We start from the raw sequence: 19061 nt of genomic DNA, 5'->3' as shown, positions 1-19061 counted from the left end.
TTGTTTGGGGGAACAAGGTGAAGCAGATTTAGGGTTAGAGTTTGATCTCGAGGAGAATTTTAGTTAATGTTATCTTAGCTTTGGTTCATATATTCATTAATTCTACTTGAACAGATGAGGTTGATTTTGCTTTTATTTTATGATAATTTTGAAAGAATCCCCATATGAATGAACAATAGCAATTGCTTGGACTTGCATTTTACATAGACAGTTCAGGAAAATACAGATTTTCTGTTTCTAAGGTTGTCTATCTTCCTTAGTCTGAAAATTAGTTTCCAAATGAAACGAGAAATAACATATTTTTATCCACTCTTGCTAAGTATAGGATACTGTCCAACCCTTGCAGAGTCGTGTTTCTGTTCTTTTCCCCCGCAAAGCATAGGATGTTGTACAACCTTTGCGGGATATCAGGAGTTTGTCCTCCCCTTATGATGATAGGATTATGTCCTCTTGTGTCAAAAACAACAAAAACATTTGAAAATTCAAAAACATTTCAAAATTTAAAAATCTCAAAAATCTTGAGTCATTAGGAGTAGTTAGGAAAATCATTTTCGAACTACGTTGGCTTGATCCCTTTCAACATGGTACGTAGTGCAGCTTGGGATTCACATCCCAAGTCCAGCCAAACCTTTAAAAATTAACATTTCAAACCTTCCAAAAAAATAAAAAAATTATTCAAAACCTTTTCAAAAAGAAAATGGCATAAGAGACCAGGTGCTTGCACTTGGGCGGACGAGGTGCTCTTCGGACCTTCCAAATTCGTAACCAGGCACGAACCTTATTTTATATCTCTGGTTATCCGTTGCAACAGAGCATAGTATGGGATCCTTAGCCCACTTCCTTAGATGGCGACTCTTCTTTGTTTAAGGTACGCCTTGAATCTGGGCGAGTCCCTGAATCGAGAGGTATCTCTCTTTGTATCGCCACTCATGCTGTGAGAGGCACATTTCTTTCGAGAGTTCCTTGGTAGAGCTCTCCATTCACGTGGATGATCCTGAGACTGCTCGTGGGGGCTCGTCCCCGCACCTCTCTCGGATCGGGGTCCACAGCCACCGCTGTCACCTCCACCACATACAATCGAACCCCACCTCATGGCTGCATCAAACCCACATTTCAAGAAAAAAAACTTTAATAAAAATAAAAAAGAAAGCCCTAAAACATTAGGGTTTTTTTGCAAATCATTATAACGATGTGAATGAAGACAAATAAAACTCCTAAATGGAGGGTTTATGTTGATAAATCAACAGGGGTTTGAATCATACCCCAATTTTTAGTTTTCAAGTATGAAAACCCTAATTTTCAGTTGGGGAAGATGAGGGTATTTTGGTCTTTTCCCTCACGCCGTCAGCTCCGTCCAGTTAAAAAAACCCAATGAAACCACAGGGGGTCGAAGTGTATTTTTTACTAAAAATTTACTTACTATTAAACATACCATATAAACATAAATTTCGTTTGGGACAAAGGCTTAGTTGAGTTGAGTTGAGTTGAGTTAAGTATAAACATAAATTTCCATAGGCTAATGATATTGGCAATACCATGTTTCCAAATTGGGACAAACTCGCCTTGTCATTTCATTTTTAATTGGCTGTTGAGAGATTTTTGAGAATTGTAATAGCCTCTTGACAGTTGTTAAATAATAAAAGACATTTTAATAAGCTCTCATCATCCAACTAAAAAACAAATGACAATGCGAGTCCGTCCCATTATCAATGCGCCGTAGTGCCAATAGCAATAGCCTATGTAACTATAAATGCCTTATATAACAAATTTATTGAAGAAACCTATATGTTATTAGAGGAATGCTAAACTGGAGGGGGCGCCTTTGCAAAAAAAAGGGTATGAAAGGGCGCCCCCAAGATAGAGACGTTAGGAGGAGGTGAAAGAGATGTGTAAAGGTACTAACATAGGTTGTATGGCTGTTTTGTGGATAAGATCGTAGGTTGGTCCATTCCAACTTAAAAATTCAATATTAATAAGTAGCCCATCCCCTTCATCATTTCTAACTCTTTTGTTTGCCTATCTATAAAATACGATTCTTTTTTTTTTAGAGAAAATAAACAAATTGGGTTGAAAATTCAATCATTCAGGCCCTGTCCGGCAACAATGATATTTTAATCATGATAAATTAGTTTCTCCAGGGGGTAGGAGAGGGGTGCCAGTGGGGGAAGGAGAGACTTGAGAGGGCACATATGAGTAGTGGGGGAAGGAGAGACTTGAGAGGGCACATATGAGTAGAGAGTGAAAAGGGGTTAAAAAACAATGAAAAGTCGATCACATTTTGGTGGAGTATTGTATTTCCTTGTTTTTCAGGCTTTTATTACCCTCTCCTAACTCGGTCTCTCTTGTATCTATCCCTCTTCTAGCCTCCCTCACCATTGGGTAAGCTAATATTATAGGGAAAAAATTTACAGTAGCCAATCATGAAATGGCTTTTTGCTAAATCACCTAGCAAATCCCTCTAAGTAATTATCATTTGGGTGGTGAACTCTTGGCTTAGGCCTCTTTGGAAGCCTCCAAGTTAGTCCTTGTTTGCAACCAAGATTGTTTGAAGTTAAACTTATTTGCTAATGAGGCGCACATTACAGCCTCTTTGGCAGCCACCTCAGATGAATTAAATGAATACGATATAATCTGTTGAAAAGTGAGCTTTTGTGGATGTTCTCTCATGCAACAGACAGTCCGCGAAATACCTTCTGTGATGGGCCCTAGCAAAGAAAATTTAATTTATAGCAGGGTTAAGAAACAAAGACACGCTTTGTTTTAGGATTGTCTAGAACAGCCATCTTAAAATTGCCACTTATACCAAAGTTGGAGTATGTAGCCATTTTTAAGAAAAAAAAGGGAAGAATAATCTTTTCATACATGAGAAAGCAATCAATCTCAATTTCACATGATCACATGTCTACCTTAATTATTGGGTTTGCATCATCCACCTGTTTTCCTATAAGATATCTGAGTTTTTATATGCAAAACCAAGTATGGTTGACTGTCTTTATTGCACAGCTGTGATTTTTTGGAATGAGGCCAGCATAAGTTTGTGCATGCATGAGGATAACTTCTGACAAGACTCGGAACCATGGTTTGAAATTTCGGGCTGAAATTTTGTAAAGGAATAAAAAATTAATATTTTATGTGAAATTTTGTACGTTTCGGATATTTCGGTTTTCGGTCATTTCGGTGTTGGTGTTGACCGGTCGAAATTTCAAACCATGCTCGGAACTAAACATTTCCTCTCTGTATATATGGACCTGAAACAAGTAGGAGGAAAATATTGGGCCCCATCTGGATGTACACCCAATTCCAAAATAGGTATAATTTGATTCTTTTTTATCCCCTACGCAATCGCAATCGCAATCGCAATCGCAATCGCAATCGTGCAATTATAGATTTTGAAAAGAGATACATACTCCACTCAACTCAACTCAACTCAACTCAACTCAACTAAGCCTTTGAAGAGAGATAACATAATGAAGAGAAAAAAAATATTACAAGTGCATTTCAGGAAGGTAAAGATTCCCCATATAAAAAGTCTCTAGAAGCTCCCAATTTAGCTAAGCTATCAGCCAAATCATGGGCGCTAATAGGAATCAAATAGAAAGAAACAACACCATTCAAGATTAATTATTTGTTGTCAACATTATGATTAGCAATTCTCCATGGACCGTTGATCTTCCATTTGGCCCTCCACACCATATTATAAGATTCACTTTCTACATCCAAGCATCCCTCCATTTGGCTTGTGAAAATGTTTAAATTCCAATGAAGAGCATGAACCCTCATGGGAATAGATGATAATAACCAGAGAATTCTCAAAAGGACCCTGAATACCTGCCTTGCCTAAGTTGCTAAGAGAGCAACTGTCAATATTGAGTTTGATGACATCTAAGGTTTCTATTTAGCAACCACTTTATTTTTTAGGGTATTACCATAATTTAGACAGATAACCACACTGACAACTATATTGGAGGTTGCTGTCCAAAAAAGGACAGCGGGGGCCCCATATGAATAGATGATCTAAACCATTCATTTTAAGGCCTTACGTAGATAGGTTGTGATCTACAAATTAGGGCAGTTGGATGATCTTAAAACATTTGATTTGAATAGTTTTATTACAGTGACGTGGGGCCAAAAAATCTCCAAAAACCAAAGGATTTAGGATATCAATCATCCAAACTTCAATTTTTGGGTATAGCTTATCTAAGATGGCATCCAAAAAATGAACGGCTTAGCATGCACCATATAACGAATATTGTGAACTTGTGAGGAGTTGCTAGTGAAGACCTCTCACACAAGACACCAAGCAAATTTGAGCAATATGACAATGACAAAAGGTTCAGGGGAATTAATATTTTCACCCCTTCTCCCAGTAATTAAAAGGGGTGGAAATGCTGGCAAAGCTGATGAGAATATCATTTCCCTAGGTTTATATTGTTGTGTAACTTCTACTGCTCTTTGGGCTTAGGGGTGCAACTTGGGTCAGGCTCAACCCGAACCCGATTTTGGCTCGGGTTGGGTTGGCATTTCATTGGGTTGTGTTGGGAAAAGCCAACCCGGTTTAATTTCGGGTTGGGTTAGGGTTGAGGCTTTGGCAACCCAACCTGACCCGAACCTGCTATGTCTTCTAATTTTTTCTTGATTTTCTTTGGGTTATTGTATTTTTCTATTTTGCCCAAAGGGAATCCAAACCAACCCGACTCAGCCTGACCCGATTTTGGCTTAGATGGCCTCGGCTAGTGTTGAGAAATTTAGAGATGAGTTGGGTTAGGGTTGACCATCCTCAACCCGAGGCTGGGGTTGCATTGGGTTAGGGTTGATGGAACACTATCTCGGGTTGGGTTGGGTTGGGGCGGGGTTCAACCTGATCCAACCCAACCCTAGCTGCACCCCTAAAATTGGACTGTTCTTTGTGAGATAGCAAGCGGGACTTTATTTTATCTTTGATAGGCTTGCTATCTTCCATTCATTTCGATAACAGCCCCAATGGATAGGATACTCATATACTTAGGGGTGCAAGTTTGGCCCTGTCAGCCCTGACCTGCTGTAGACACCCCATTTTGACCGTACCCAAATCCCTCCCTGTTTGAGCCCAATCCCATCAAATCATTAAATTGTAACCCCCGAATTGCACCCTAGGCTGGCTTAGGGTCCCACCAGGGTCCCTGTGAAATTTCGTCATGATCCGAGCCCGTTTGCATAGCGAACGAGCTAAGACAGTGTCGTAGTGCAAGTTCAGAATGGGGAGGGGTTAAATACGTCACTTCCTGTATACGAGAGGGCATTCTTGGAATTTTTTATTTCTTGTTAGGAGTATGTAGAGAGAAAATAATTTTATGCCCATTTCCTACCCGAAGCACCCCCTAATAGTGTAGAAAAGAGTAGCCATGAGTATATAGAGAGGGGGGGCTGTCATGGGGGAAAAGGGGTCGAAAATATTTTTCTCGTGGGTTAAAAACCCAATCGGATTAGGGTTAAGGGAGATCGATCTGCAGAGAGAGGGAGAGATAGCAGAGAGGTGGGAGAGAATCGGCCACCTCCCTCACCCACCGGACAGCCACCACCCCCTTTCCCACTCCCAAAACCCAAACCCACTTCATCTTCTTCGTACTCTTCTCCTTCCAGTTTCTGTTTCGGCCGAGCCACCTCCTTCCGGCGAACCACATCCTCGGCCGGAGCTCCGATCGGCCTCCATCCACCATCATCGCCGTTTAGCACCAAGCAAAACCACCATTCTTCTTCTTATTCTTCTCCATTTATCTTTTCCTTCTCTAAAACCCAAGATCCAAACCCATTTCGCCATCTTCTTCTTCCCGGCCACCATTGATTCCGGCCGAACCTCCTCCACCTTGAATCCGACCCAAACCCTCTATTACAACCATCATCTCTGCAATTTCAAACCCAAAACCCACAAACCCTCAGCCACTATCTTCAAATCTGAGGTTCTCGACTCCCCTTTTCGGCAACAGTCACGGAAATCGGGGTATCCCTGCACCATATCCGAACCCCATCTTCTTCATTTGATTAAATCCACTCCAACCCTTGTCAATCAAACCCTCGGCCCCTTTTCAACTCTAGAAAAGAATCTGGCAAGGGCTGAGGCATCAGCGTTTTCATTTGTCTTTTGAGCTCTGAGTGTGTCTATAACTGAAAGCCTTGGTAGTAGCTCAGGCAAGTAGCTATTTATCTTCCTATCTATGCAGTTTTCTTTGTTTTAAATTCTTCAAACATTTCATCCTACTAATGCAATGTGTTTGTGATATGTATGTTTGAAGTATACTGATTCTGATTCACTGTTCCTCTTTTCACCTCATTTTTTTCTAGGAGAATGCTTCGTTAAAGTTTACGGAGCTTTTATTAATTTTTTTCTTCATCCTAATGCATAATAGTAGTTGATTTAATTGCTCTTGTTCAAATTTTCCAACCACGTTTTGATTTCTCTGTATAGACTACCCTGCAGCCATTTTTGTTTATTCTTTTCTTGAAAATTTGTCAATTTTATTTATTTATTTTATTCTATTGTTAAGTGACTGAAAGCTCGGGGTATTTGGAAGGTTGAAGATATTCTGTCTTATTCCTTTAATCTCAAATGCAAATTTAAGCTCATTTTGTGTGATTATTGGTTGGTAAAAGTGACAGCAGGTTGATGATTCTTTTTAGTATCTTTACTCATGGTTATGTTAATATTGAAAGACAAAGGGGTGTTGACTATCACATGTATTTAGCTTTGGGGATTACTCGTATCATTGCTGTGAAGCCAAAGCTCACTTGCCCTGAGTGTTCATGGCCCGTTTATGTCTTTCTAGTTCTCCTTTGTAGATATTTGCTCCAATATCATGATTTCAATATTTCGGTTTCTAATGCCACCTTGCATTTTATTCCCCGATGCCGCATTTCGCTCTTGTTCGCAGCATATTAGTCTCCTTGTTTGGTGGACCTCGTTCAGGTTGCTTATTTGTCACCTTTTAGGTTTGCGCCGCTAGGGTATCTCTCCTTCATAAAATATATACTTTGAAAGGAGAAAGGCCGTCATGGGCGATGAAGGCGTTAGCCTAAGCCCATCTTTAGGGGACTCGCTCAATCCAAGTAGCGCTCCCCTCTTTTGTTTAGTAGTCCTACCCAACCTTTTGGATTTCTTTTAACCTTTTGTTTTTTTTTTAAAAAGAACCCTTCTCTGGGCAATGATAAGGTTACTTGGAGCCCGTCTTTGTGTTTTATGACTCACCGTTTTTTGCACTTGAACCTGCACAAGTTGATGCCCCCCTGTTATACACCAAAATTTATAAAAATCAGAAATATCGTTGCATGCATTTGTATAATTTGTTGAAAATTTAAGCTTCTTCTTTTATGTTAAGTATTGAGTTAGGTTCTGAAGATGAATGGACTGTTCAGGTGAGAATATCTTGAAAGCTTATTATACTCATTCCTTTTCATTTAAATAAATTGTTTAATAGGAAGAAGGAGATCAGATGACTACTCTATTCGATATTATCGACATGAGTACTGTCTGATTTGAAGGCGGGATATAAAAATATTATCATGTGTATTTGATATCAGATGATTACTTTGGCATCATCTGATTTCATTGGAGTCCCCGTATTGGGGTTTGTGGTTGGGCATAGAAGTGTTTGATATTGTTTTCTTTTACTTTATTAGGCTATCCAGCGGCTGGTCTGGACTAATAAATGTTGTTTACCATTTTATGATTGCTATAAATTGTGTATTTTTTTATTATTATTGAAAATTCTTGTTTGCTTAGCATTTGATTTATTTTTATAAGAGTAGAATGGAACTTGCGATTATCTGGTAGCCTTTTCTTCTCTCTTTGATAGACTAACACAGTCTTATAGATTTCTGTTAAATTTCTTTAGATACTAGAATCCCCTCTCTTTGCGAGGGCGATGAAGGCGCTAGCCCAAGCCCATTCTTAGGGGACTTGCTCAGTCCAAGTAGCATACCCCTCCTTTGTATATAGGAGACTTGCCCAGTCTCATTCTCTTGCTAAACCTCATCTTTGTACGTCGTTTGGTTTTGGGAGAACACCCTACTCGGCTTGGCAGCATACCCCTACCCTTATGGGTATTGGGTTGCACATTTGTTGCACCCTAGGGCTAGGTAGCTGTCCGGCCCGGCTGGGTGTTTTACCTTTGCCAAATATGCGCAGGGTCTCTTATTCCTTTTTACATCATTTGTGTCTCGGAGACAAGCCTTGTCTCATGTAGAGAGTTTCCCCTTTAGGAGGCTTACCTAGCCTCATGTTAGAGCGGCCTCCTCTTTTAGAGTGAGTCTTTGACTCGGTAGTGTTATTGGAGAGTCTCTGACTCATTTGTTCCCCCTCCCTAGTGTTATTAGTTAGGAGTTTTTCCATTAGAGACTAACTCAGTCATATAGAGCCTTCCTTGCTTAGGATCTTAGATTGTTTTCTCTGTTCTTGGGGCACTATCTTTCTTGTTGTGGTTTGTCTCTTTGAGACGCCAGTTTCTTGTTGTGGATCGTCTCTTTGAGGCGTTAGTTGCTTATTCGGGGTTTCCCCTTTGGATTTAGGGCTTTGCCCTAGTTTATGGTGTTACTTGCGTGTTCCCTTTAAGATTGAAAGCGTTTTAAGGTTTAGAGCATTGGAAAAGCTTTAAAATCCAAAAACATTAGAAATTTAAAACTCAAAAACATTTGAAAACTTTTAAAAATATCAAAAATATTTGAAAACATAAAAAACCTTAAAAAAATCTGAAGTGCTGAGTGTTTCTTTTAGAAGCGTAGTTTGAGAGTTCGTTTCGAACTACGTTGGCTTGATCCTCTTTTACGAGGTACGTAGTGCAGCTTGGGATTCTTATCCCAGGTCCAGCCAAACTTTGTAAATAAATGTTTTACCCCTTTTTCTTCAAAACCTTGTTTTCAACAAGATCTTCCTCTAGCGTTAGGAGTCTGTCCTAGATAGAGAGTTTTAGAGTTAGGAGTTTGTCTTTGATTTGTTGTGTGCTTGTTTGTGCTTGTTTTAGAGTTAGGGGTTTGTCCTAGAGTTATAGGAGCGCCTCCGTCCGGTCAGATGGCGATTCCCATCGCCGACTGATGACTAGGTCTAAGATGCTTTAGTGATCCCATCGTTTTCCTTAGGACGCACAGCCTAGTTACACATAGGTTGTAGGAACCACCTGCATTAGCTTAGGGCTAACCTGCATTTAGTTAGGGCATATAGGGTGTCCTAAAATCTACAATTCACTGGAATTTAAATAATCGTTCAAGAAGCTTTAATAACTAGTCCGGTCTTTTAGATCGAGTCTAAGATAGAGGTTTAGGTGTCTTAGGCATCCTAGTTTAGAATAGGCGCGAAGAACTACGTTGCCTTGATTCTCGTGGAGGCGGGGATACGTAGGCTTCTTTGGATGAATATCAGACCATCCGAGGACTCAGGCTAAATTGTTTAGAGTCTTAGGATTTGTTGTTTTGTTATGTTGTGTATTTCACTATGTTTTCTTACTTTTATGTGCAGACCTTATACCTTAAGCTGTACCATGCATGTGTTTGCCCACCAGAACTTAGACACCAGTTAGGTATGTCACTCATAACCTAGCTGTCATTAGGTGTCACATCTTTTATTTTATTTTGTGTGCTTATTATTTTATCCCCTGGTCATGCATGTTAGGTAGACGTCTTCCCGGGGATATTTTGTTCCCATTTCACATGATTTTTACCCAAACTTCTTTGGAGTTAATGAAAATGGCATAAGAGACCAAGTGTTCGCACTCGGGCGAATTGGGGGTGCTCTTTAGACCTTCTCCATTCGTCACCAGGCACGGACCTCATGTATCTCTGGTTATCCATTGCAAACAGAGCATTTGTTTTGGTTCCATGGCTTGTCCATGGATGGCGACTCTGAGTTATTTTTAGATACATCTCGGTTTCGAGCATTGGCTCATGATCAGGATGTATCTTATTCGTTTTGTATCGCCACTCATGCTATGCTGTGAGAGTGGCATCTTGTTTCGAGAGTTCCTTGGTAGAGCTCTCCTTCACATGTGGAGATCTAGAGGATGGTGTGGGGGCCCGTCCCCTCATCACATCGTCTCTCTCGGATCGGGGTCCACACCTGCCCTGAGCCCAAACAGAGTCAGGGCTGGATTTTCTAACCCTGAGGGCGGGTCAGGGTTCGTTTTTTTTATACCCTGACTCAGTGCGGGCGGGTTTTGGGTTAATGCGTCGGGTACCCTGACCCGGCCCGACCCTGAGTTTTCTATTATAGAACTGAACCATCTATGCATGTTTCTTTTGCTAATATTTTATATTATCTTGGATTGATGTTTCTTTAGATTATTATTATTAATTGTCTCTGTTGCCCGCATGTTGTTGAATTCATATTGCCTTATTTTGTTCCCTTTCTCTGTTTATTGATCATTTTGTTCCATATGATAAGTGGTAGCTTTATTTTTGGCACTCTTAACAGGTATTTGCACTAGGGTCAATTAGGGTCGACCCAGCCCAGCCCAATCAGGGCGGGCCAGGGCCAGCACAATACCCTGTAGGGTGGGTAATGGGTTGAGGTTTTCCGGCCCTAACTCAGGGTCAGGACGGGTCAGGGCCGAGATAATGGGATCCATGGTTGGGCTAGGGTTTTGAAAAACCCGACCTAACCCGCTGTTGCAGCACTACATATACTGTAGAAGAAGGGGCAACATATGCTTATTTAGGATAGGCTACATTTGGATTGCTGGAATCAGTGATCGGAACTGGTATCTTATTTTGATTCCCATCTAAATAGAATGAAAAAAATTAAAATAAGAGTAGTGTTTCTGAGCTAGAGCTCAGATAGCTTATCTAAGCTCTAGCGTTAGAAACTCATGTGGGCCCATGTTTTTGGGGGATCCAAAGCATTTATTTGAGGCCCTATTTAAATCAACTTCATTTAAAAGGCCATGTTTCTAGGGGTGAGCATTAATCGGTTAAAACCGAATTTACCGACTGAACTGAATTCGGTCGGTCAATTCGGATTGGTTCCTATCGATTCGATTTCGGTTTCCCACAACCAAGGTTTTAAATTTCGGTTTCGGTACCTATTTTGGACCCCACTGAAATCCGAAATTTGGGACTGAAATTTCGGTCGAAAATATGTAACATTTATTTATTTTTTTAAAAAATGCCATTTTCTTGAAATTTCGGCCGAAATTTGGTATTTCGCCAAATATCAAATTTCGGGAAATTTCGTTTTCGGTCCCCACTGAAATGTGAAATTTCGGATTTTGGTCGAAATTTAAAACCATGCCCACAATGACAATTTCGGTTATCGGGTTCAGTTTCGGTTTCCAAAGAAAAAAATACAGTTACACTGAAAACCGAATTTTGGTTAAAATATCGCTTTACATTTTTGGTTTTGGTTTTGATATGTCCACGCGCCCACACCCACCCCTGTGTAACATTTTTCCTTTTCGTTTTTAGGTTTTTAATCTTTCGATTTTTTCATTCCCCGAAACAGCAAAAGCTAGGTTTTTTTTTTATCCTGTACTCCTCTCTAGTCTATACTCATCCGCCACCTCTCCAACTCCGGCGAGTGGCGACCCCATCTCCGACCACCCAACCTTCTACCACCACTCAGATCCCCATCTCGACATCTCCTTCATCGCCATTTTCATTCCTCCATCTCTCCCAAAACAGTTGAAATACAAACCCCTTTTTCATATGAAGTCTGAGATTTGGTCGTGTTAATAGATGAAGAACAGGAGGGAGCTCGGATTTCAGCAAATCCAACCCAAATCTGCAAAATGAGGTAACACTAACATCACTTTTTTTCTTCTTTCATTTTCTTTCCATCCAGGTATCTATTTCTTTTCTCTGGAATATGATGTTCGTTGCATTTTCTTGGGCTTCACATGCAACTTTTGTTCTGATATCCACCAAAACCCCCTTCTTCTCTACCATCAGGTTCATTTTCATTTTCAGAGAATTCGGTTTTCGGTTCGGTTGCGCACACAATCGGTTTCAGTTCTATACTTTGAATAACCGATATATTTTTGGTTTCCTCATTTCGGTTATTTCGGTTCGGTTTAAACTGAATGTGTAACCCTTCCTTTTCGTTTTTAGGTTTTTAATCTTTCGATTATTTCATTCCCCGAAACAGCAAAAGCTAGGGTTTTTTTTTATCCTGTACTCCTCTCTAGTCTATACTCATCCACCACCTCTCCAACTCCGGCGAGTGGCGACCCCATCTCAGACCACCCAACCTTCTACCACCACTAAGATCCCCATCTCGACATCTCCTTCATCGCCATTTTCATTCCTCCATCTCTCCCAAAAGAGTTGAAATACAAACCCCTTTTTCATATGAAATCTGAGATTTGGTTGTGTAAATAGCTGAAGAAGTGGAGGGAGCTCGGATCTCAGCAAATCCAACCCAAATCTGCAAAAGGAGGTAACACTAACATCACTTTTTTTCTTCTTTCATTTTCTTTCCATCCAGGTATCTATTTCTTTTCTCTGGAATATGATGTTCGTTGCATTTTCTTGGGCTTCACATGCAACTTTTGTTCTGATATCCACCAAAACCCCTTGTTCTCTACCATCAGGTTCATTTTCATTTTCAGAGAATTCAGTTTTTGGTTCGGTTGCGCACACAATCGGTTTCAGTTCTATACTTTGAATAACCGATATATTTTCGGTTTCCTCATTTCGGTTATTTCGGTTCGGTTTAAACTGAATGTGCAACGCCCATTCCCCCCCGACATTGTATTAACAAAGAAACAAAAGGCAAGCATAACTCATGAATCAACTGCAATGCCTTCAAACAAGTGTACACTTCTAAAACGTAGCTGAAATCATTTTTAAATAAGTTTTCATTGCAAAAAAAACACCACCTAATGCGCCTCTCTTAGCTGTCAGCTGAGAACGCAAAACTAGTACAGTGGCAGGATTATGTTTTTGATCTGTTGGGAGGTCGTAAAAATTCATTCTAAATATGACCACAGATATCATAAAATAAGCAAAAAAATTGGTAACTTCATTCAAGCTCCAATTGCCAATTCATACAAGTCATCAAAAAAAAAACTGCAGGTAACAATGTAAGACACTTGGAACGCGGAATAAATGAATTCAGGTATTTCTAATGCTACAAGAAGTTTCCCTCTATTTTTTATAAAAGTCAACTTTTTTCCTCAATTTATAATAAATCTTTCCCACAATATGATAATCTCTATACATAACAATTTATCCAAAAAAGCAATACCAATGAAAACCCAGACACCCAAGAACCTCGGCAATATTTCAGATTGCCCAATTCATGTCAAAGGGAAATAAGGAATCCCAAAATTTGATGCCCTAATTACAGAAGAACTTAGATTACGTTTTTCAAACTACAAAATATTCCACAAATATAAAATCAAGTTAGAGAGAGTTAGAAGAAAAATAAAAAAGGAAATGGCACCTCGATACATCTGAAAGGGAGAACTTCATTGTGCGAGCTGCTAAAATCCCTCCCGTATTTCTTTGATTTTTGAGTGAATGCAGGGCAGAGCTGAAGAAAAGCCTTACCTAGGGTTTTTCAGAGAGAGAGAGAGAGAGAGAGTAATTTAATTTGGGATTCCAATTCAATTCAAAGCGGAGCAAAAGTCAGGTGAATTTTCACGTGGTAAAAACTATAGATTTGAAGCGGGCCCCACATGACATTAGTTTGATCTGAATCATTCAGTTAGTAGACCCTTGATGAAGATGACAAGTCTAGAAAATCGCACTTGTTAGTAAATCATTTGATCATGTGAGCAACAATCCATATTCAAGTGGTATGATCAAATGGTTAGAAATGCTTTTGCCACTTTATATCATCTATAAGTCAAGGCCTTTGGCGTGGAGGATCTGATCACGGTGACATATGGCCATATGCGTGGGACAAGGGTGTGCTTGGATTGCGGGAATCGGGCCGACGCCATATTTTGATTATCTGGAAATGGCATCCTATTATGATTCTGCTTGATTCTGATATTGGGTTCTAAAAATAAACACAACAAGGGTGACCGTGAAATGATATCGGTGTGGAATTAAAGGAGAAAAACATTCCCATATCTATTTCTCGCCTTTAGAGGTATTATATTGATTCCGTCCCGGTTGTAATGAGATTTTTACTAGAATTTTTTGAATTAAATGCTTTATTTTAAGGGGAAAGTGTTCCTGAGCTAGAGCTAAGAAACAGGTGTAGACCCACATTGTTGGGGGATCCAAAGCATTCATTTGGAAGCCCCTATCATAGATAGAGTGTCCACAAAAATTTAGCTCCATTAGATCATCCTAACCCTTCCATTTGTTGGAGATTTGTGGAGAAACAGGTAGGGGTGCACATTCAGTTTAAACCGAACCGAAATAACAGAAATGAGGAAACCGAAAATATATCGGTTATTCAAAGTATAGAACTGAAAACGATTGTGTGCGCAACCGAACCGAAAACCGAATTCTCTGAAAATGAAAATGAAAATGAACCTGATGGTAGAGAAGAAGGGGGGTTTTGGTGGATATCAGAACAAAAGTTACATGTGAAGCCCAAGAAAATGCAACGAACATCATATTCTAGAGAAAAGAAATAGAAAGAGCAAAAGAGACTAATACTTGGATGGAAAAAAAATGAAAGAAGAAAAAAAGGGATGTTAGTGTTACCTCCTTTTGCAGATTTGGGTTGGATTTGCTGAGATCCGAGCTCCTTCCTCTTCTTCATCTATTAACACAACCAAATCTCAGATTTCATATGAAAAAGGGGTTTGTATTTCAACTGTTTTGGGAGAGATGGAGGAATGAAAATGGCGATGAAGGAGATGTCGAGATGGGGATCTGAGTGGTGGTAGAAGGTTGGGTGGTCGGAGATGGGGTTGCCACTCGCCGGAGTTGGAGAGGTGGCGGATGAGTATAGACTAGAGAGGAGTACAGGAAAAAAAAAAAACCCTAGCTTTTGCTGTTTTTAGCCCTTTTGGGTTTTGGGGAATGAAAAAATCGAAAGATTAAAAACCTAAAAACAAAAAGGAAAAAAGTTAAACGGGGGGGCGCGTGGACATATGAAAACCAAAACAAAAAATGTAAAGCGATATTTTAACCAAAATTCGGTTTTTGGTGTAACTGTATTTTTTTCTTTGGAAACCGAAACTGAACCCGATAACCGAAATTGTAGTTGTGGGCATGGTTTTAAATTTCGACCGAAATCCGAAATTTCACATTTCAGTGGGGACCGAAACCGGAATTTCCCGAAATTTGATATTTGGCGAAATACCAAATTTCGGCCGAAATTTCAAGAAAATGGCATTTTTTTAAAATTAAATGGAAGGGTTAGGATGATCTAATAGAGCTAAATTTTTGTGGACACTCTATCCACTATAGGGGCTTCCAAATGAATTCTTTGGATCCCCCAACAATGTGGGTCCACCTGTTTCTGAGCTCTAGCTCAGGAACACTTTCCCCTTAAAATAAAGCATTGAATTCAAAAAAAAATCTAGTAAAAATCTCATTACAACAAGGACGGAATCAATATACTACCTCTAGAGGCGAGAAATAGATATGGGAATGTTTTTCTCCTTTAATTCCACACCGATATCATTTCACGGTCACCCTTGTTGTGTTTATTTTTAGAACCCAATATCATAATCGAGCAGAATCAGAATAGGATGCCATTTCCAGATATTCAAAATAGGATGTTGGCCCGATTCCCGCAATCCAAACACACCCTTGTCCCACCCTTATGGCCATATGTCACCGTGGTCAGATCCTCCACGCCAAAGGCCTTAGATTTATAGATGATATAAAGTGGCAAAAGCATTTCTAACCATTTGATCATACAACTTGAATATGGATTGTTGCTCATATGATCAAATGGTTACTAACAAGTGCGCTTTTCTAGACGTGTCATCTTCATCAAGGGTCTACTAACTGAATGGTTCAGATCAAACTAATGTCATGTGAGGCCCGCTTCAGATCTATAGTTTTTATCACGTGAAAATTCGCCTGACTTTTGCTCCGCTTTGAATTGAATTGAATTGGAATCCCAAATTAAATTACTCTCTCTCTCTCTGAAAAACCCTAGGTATGGCTTTTCTTCAGCTCTGCCCTGCATTCACTCAAAAATCAAAGAAATACGGGAGGGATTTTAGCAGCTCGCACATTGAAATTCCCCTTCAGATGTATTGAGGTGCCATTTCCTTTTGATTTTTCTTCTTTCTCTCTCTAACTTGATTTTATATTTGTGGAATATTTTGCAGTTTGAAAAATGTAATCTAAGTTCATCTGTAATTAGGGCATCAAATTTTGGGTTTCCTTATTTCCCTTTGACATGAATTGGGCAATCTGAAATATTGCCGAGGTTCTTGGGTGTCTGGGTTTTCATTGGTATTGCTTTTTTGGATAAATTGTTATGTATAGAGATTATCATATTGTAGGAAAGATTTATTATAAATTGAGGAAAAAAGTTGACTGTTTTATAAAATATGGAGGGAAACTTCTTGTAGCATTTGAAATAATTCATTTATTCCGCGTTTCAAGTGTCTTACATTGTTACCTGCAGTTTTTTTTGATGACTTGTATGAATTGGCAATTGGAGCTTGAATGAAGTTACCAATTTTTTGCTTATTTTATGATATCTGTGGTCATATTCAGAATGAATTTTTACGACCTCCCAACTGATCGAAAACATAATCCTGCCACTGTACTAGTTTTGCGTTCTCAGCTGACAGCTAGGAGAGGCGCATTAGGTGGTTTTTTTTGCAATGAAAACTTATTTAAAAAGGATTTCAGCTACGTTTTAGAAATGTACAGTTGTTTGAAGGCATTGCAGTTGATTCATGAGTTATGCTTGCCTTTTGTTTCTTTGTTAATACAATGTCGGGGTGGGAGGGGGGGGGGGTTGTTGGAATCATATATAAGTAATGAAAAGTTGATTTAATTTTCTGCTAGGCCACGTTTGGATACCTCGGGCTTTTGTATTTGAGTTTTGGATACAAAATACATCAATCACCCTCATGCTCATGTTGTACGAGGGAGGGAGGGAGGGAGGGGCCACAAATATTGACTTCAAAATATTGTCTTGCAGAACAGATTTGAAAATCGGATTGGGAGGGAGGGAATTGCCGCAAATATTGATTGCCAAATATTGTCTTGCAGAACAGATATGGAAATCAGATTTTTTTCCCACTGTTGTAGCTGCTTTGGAAATCTAAGGATCTGATCCAGTTCCAATTCTCAACTGCAAATGTGAGAAATCCAATTCTGAATCTTGTGGGTATCCAGTTCCAAATCTAAATGCATGATGATCTGGACCATTGGAAAGAAAAAATCAAAGAAATAAATAACTAATAGGAAGTAATAGGACCCAATATTTTTTGCTAGATGAGACCTAGAAAATAACTTCTTATCTTTTGGGCTATTCTTTTTCAAATGATTTGTCTTAAAATACGAAAAAGCTCACTGGCGTTCATTATTTCTAAGTATGCAAAATCTTTTGAAAAGTTCATTTTCTTAAAAGTTGATGTTCTTGTGCATGTTAAAAAGTCCATTTTCTTAAAACTTGACTTTCGTGTGCATACTGAACTGTTTATTATTTTTCTGTTTTTGTATATTCATTTTGTTAACCTGCCCACTTCAATATTAAGATCTCGGGCTATTCAATTCTATTTCCCCAATTTTAGACCATGCCACCCACTATTTGTGTAGTCAAAAGTTGCTCCAAACTTTGATGAGCATGGCCTATCTCTGTGGGCATTGACTATTGACAGTATCAACTATTGGCTTAGTATGATCATTTCTTTTGAGTAACATAATTTTGATGCCTTGAAGATTCATAAACATCGGTCACTAAACAATTTGCAAATAATTAAAGTCTTGTTTACTTTGTGTTGTTTGAAATGCAGCATTGTATTAATACTGTAGCAGTGAAGATTTGTGTCTGACATCCAGTACTCTTCATGCAGGGATTCATATTGGCAATGAATTATTGTGATTCACACTTACGTTATTCTGAGTTATTTGAATTATTAGCTTTGTACATGTAAAAGGTAGTATATTGCATCTGAGAGGGTGGTCGAATTATTTTGCAAATGTCCCTCTTCAGTAGATTCTTTTATAGAAGACCTCCTGATGGCTTGCTAGAATTCATTGACAGAGTATATGGTAAGTGTCTTGATCTCTTAAATACAGGATGCCAAAGGCTAAGGCCCTGTTTGTTTGAGATTATGCCAACCGATTGTGAGCCAAAACCACTTATTGAACTCTAAATTCAACATAAATTTGACTCCAATAATTGTTTTGGAATTTGGACTCACAATCGGTTGGCATAATCTTAAACAAACAGGGCCTAAATCATATTAACATACTGATGGTCACATATTTGGTTGCTCTCTGCAGTTTTTGATTCTTGCTTTTCAACTGAGGTCTTACCAGAGGGAATGTACCATATTTATTTGCATGAAATTGTAACCGAGCTACACGAAGAATATGCAGATTCTAACTTTCTTGCATTCAACTTTAGAGATGGAGAGAAAAAAAGCCAATTTGCGGAAATCCTTTGTGAATACGATGTCACCATTGTGGATTATCCCCGTCAGTATGAAGGTTGTCCACTCCTTCCTTTGTCTCTCATTCAGCATTTCCTCCGTGTAAGTGAGAGTTGGCTTTCTCTAAATAATCATCAGAATATTATTCTGCTCCACTGTGAGAGGGGAGGTTGGCCACTCTTAGCATTTCTTTTGGCCAGCTTTCTGATTTTCAGAAAATTGTACAGCGGTGAGCAACGGACTCTCGATATTGTCCATCGGGAGGCTCCTAAAGGTTTTTTACAACTTTTATCACCTTTAAACCCATTCCCATCTCAACTCCGATACCTACAATATATAGCTCGGAGAAATATATCTCCTGAATGGCCACCCACAGAGCGAGCTCTTTCTTTGGATTGTCTCATTCTACGAGCTGTTCCTAGCTTTGATTCCCATAGTGGATGCAGACCAATAATTCGTATTTTTGGTCGAAATCTCCATAGCAAGGATGGTCTTTCGACACAGATGCTGTTCTCCATGCCTAAGAAGAAAAAATCCCTACGACACTATCGTCAGGTATAAGGTTTTCTC

General features: G+C 39.2%; 1 protein-coding gene across 5 annotated transcripts in view; it reads left to right on the top strand.

The window, feature by feature from the left end:
- Positions 1-5470: 5470 nt before the first annotated feature.
- The window catches only part of AFH14 (Formin Homology 14), a 37614-nt gene continuing 24023 nt past the window's right edge, over positions 5471-19061 (top strand). For 4 of the 5 annotated variants that reach the window (XR_013236069.1, XR_013236067.1, XR_013236060.1 and 1 more), the window contains exons 1-3: positions 5471-6165; positions 17910-18108; positions 18343-19046. Coding sequence is in view for 1 of the 5 variants with exons in the window: in XM_077360068.1 (XP_077216183.1) it covers positions 18036-18108; positions 18343-19046 (777 nt within the window). In the remaining 4 variants the exon portion in view is untranslated. Of the gene's footprint in view, positions 6166-16028; positions 16136-17909; positions 18109-18342; positions 19047-19061 lie in introns of those variants that run through there. The other variant, XR_013236061.1, reaches the window with a different exon arrangement.

Source organism: Tasmannia lanceolata, unplaced genomic scaffold (genome assembly GCF_043159265.1).
Source record: "Tasmannia lanceolata isolate RefF3 unplaced genomic scaffold, GAP_Taslan_0.1 ptg000003l, whole genome shotgun sequence".
Lineage (NCBI taxonomy): Eukaryota > Viridiplantae > Streptophyta > Magnoliopsida > Canellales > Winteraceae > Tasmannia > Tasmannia lanceolata.
This window is presented reverse-complemented; position numbering and strand designations above follow the sequence as displayed.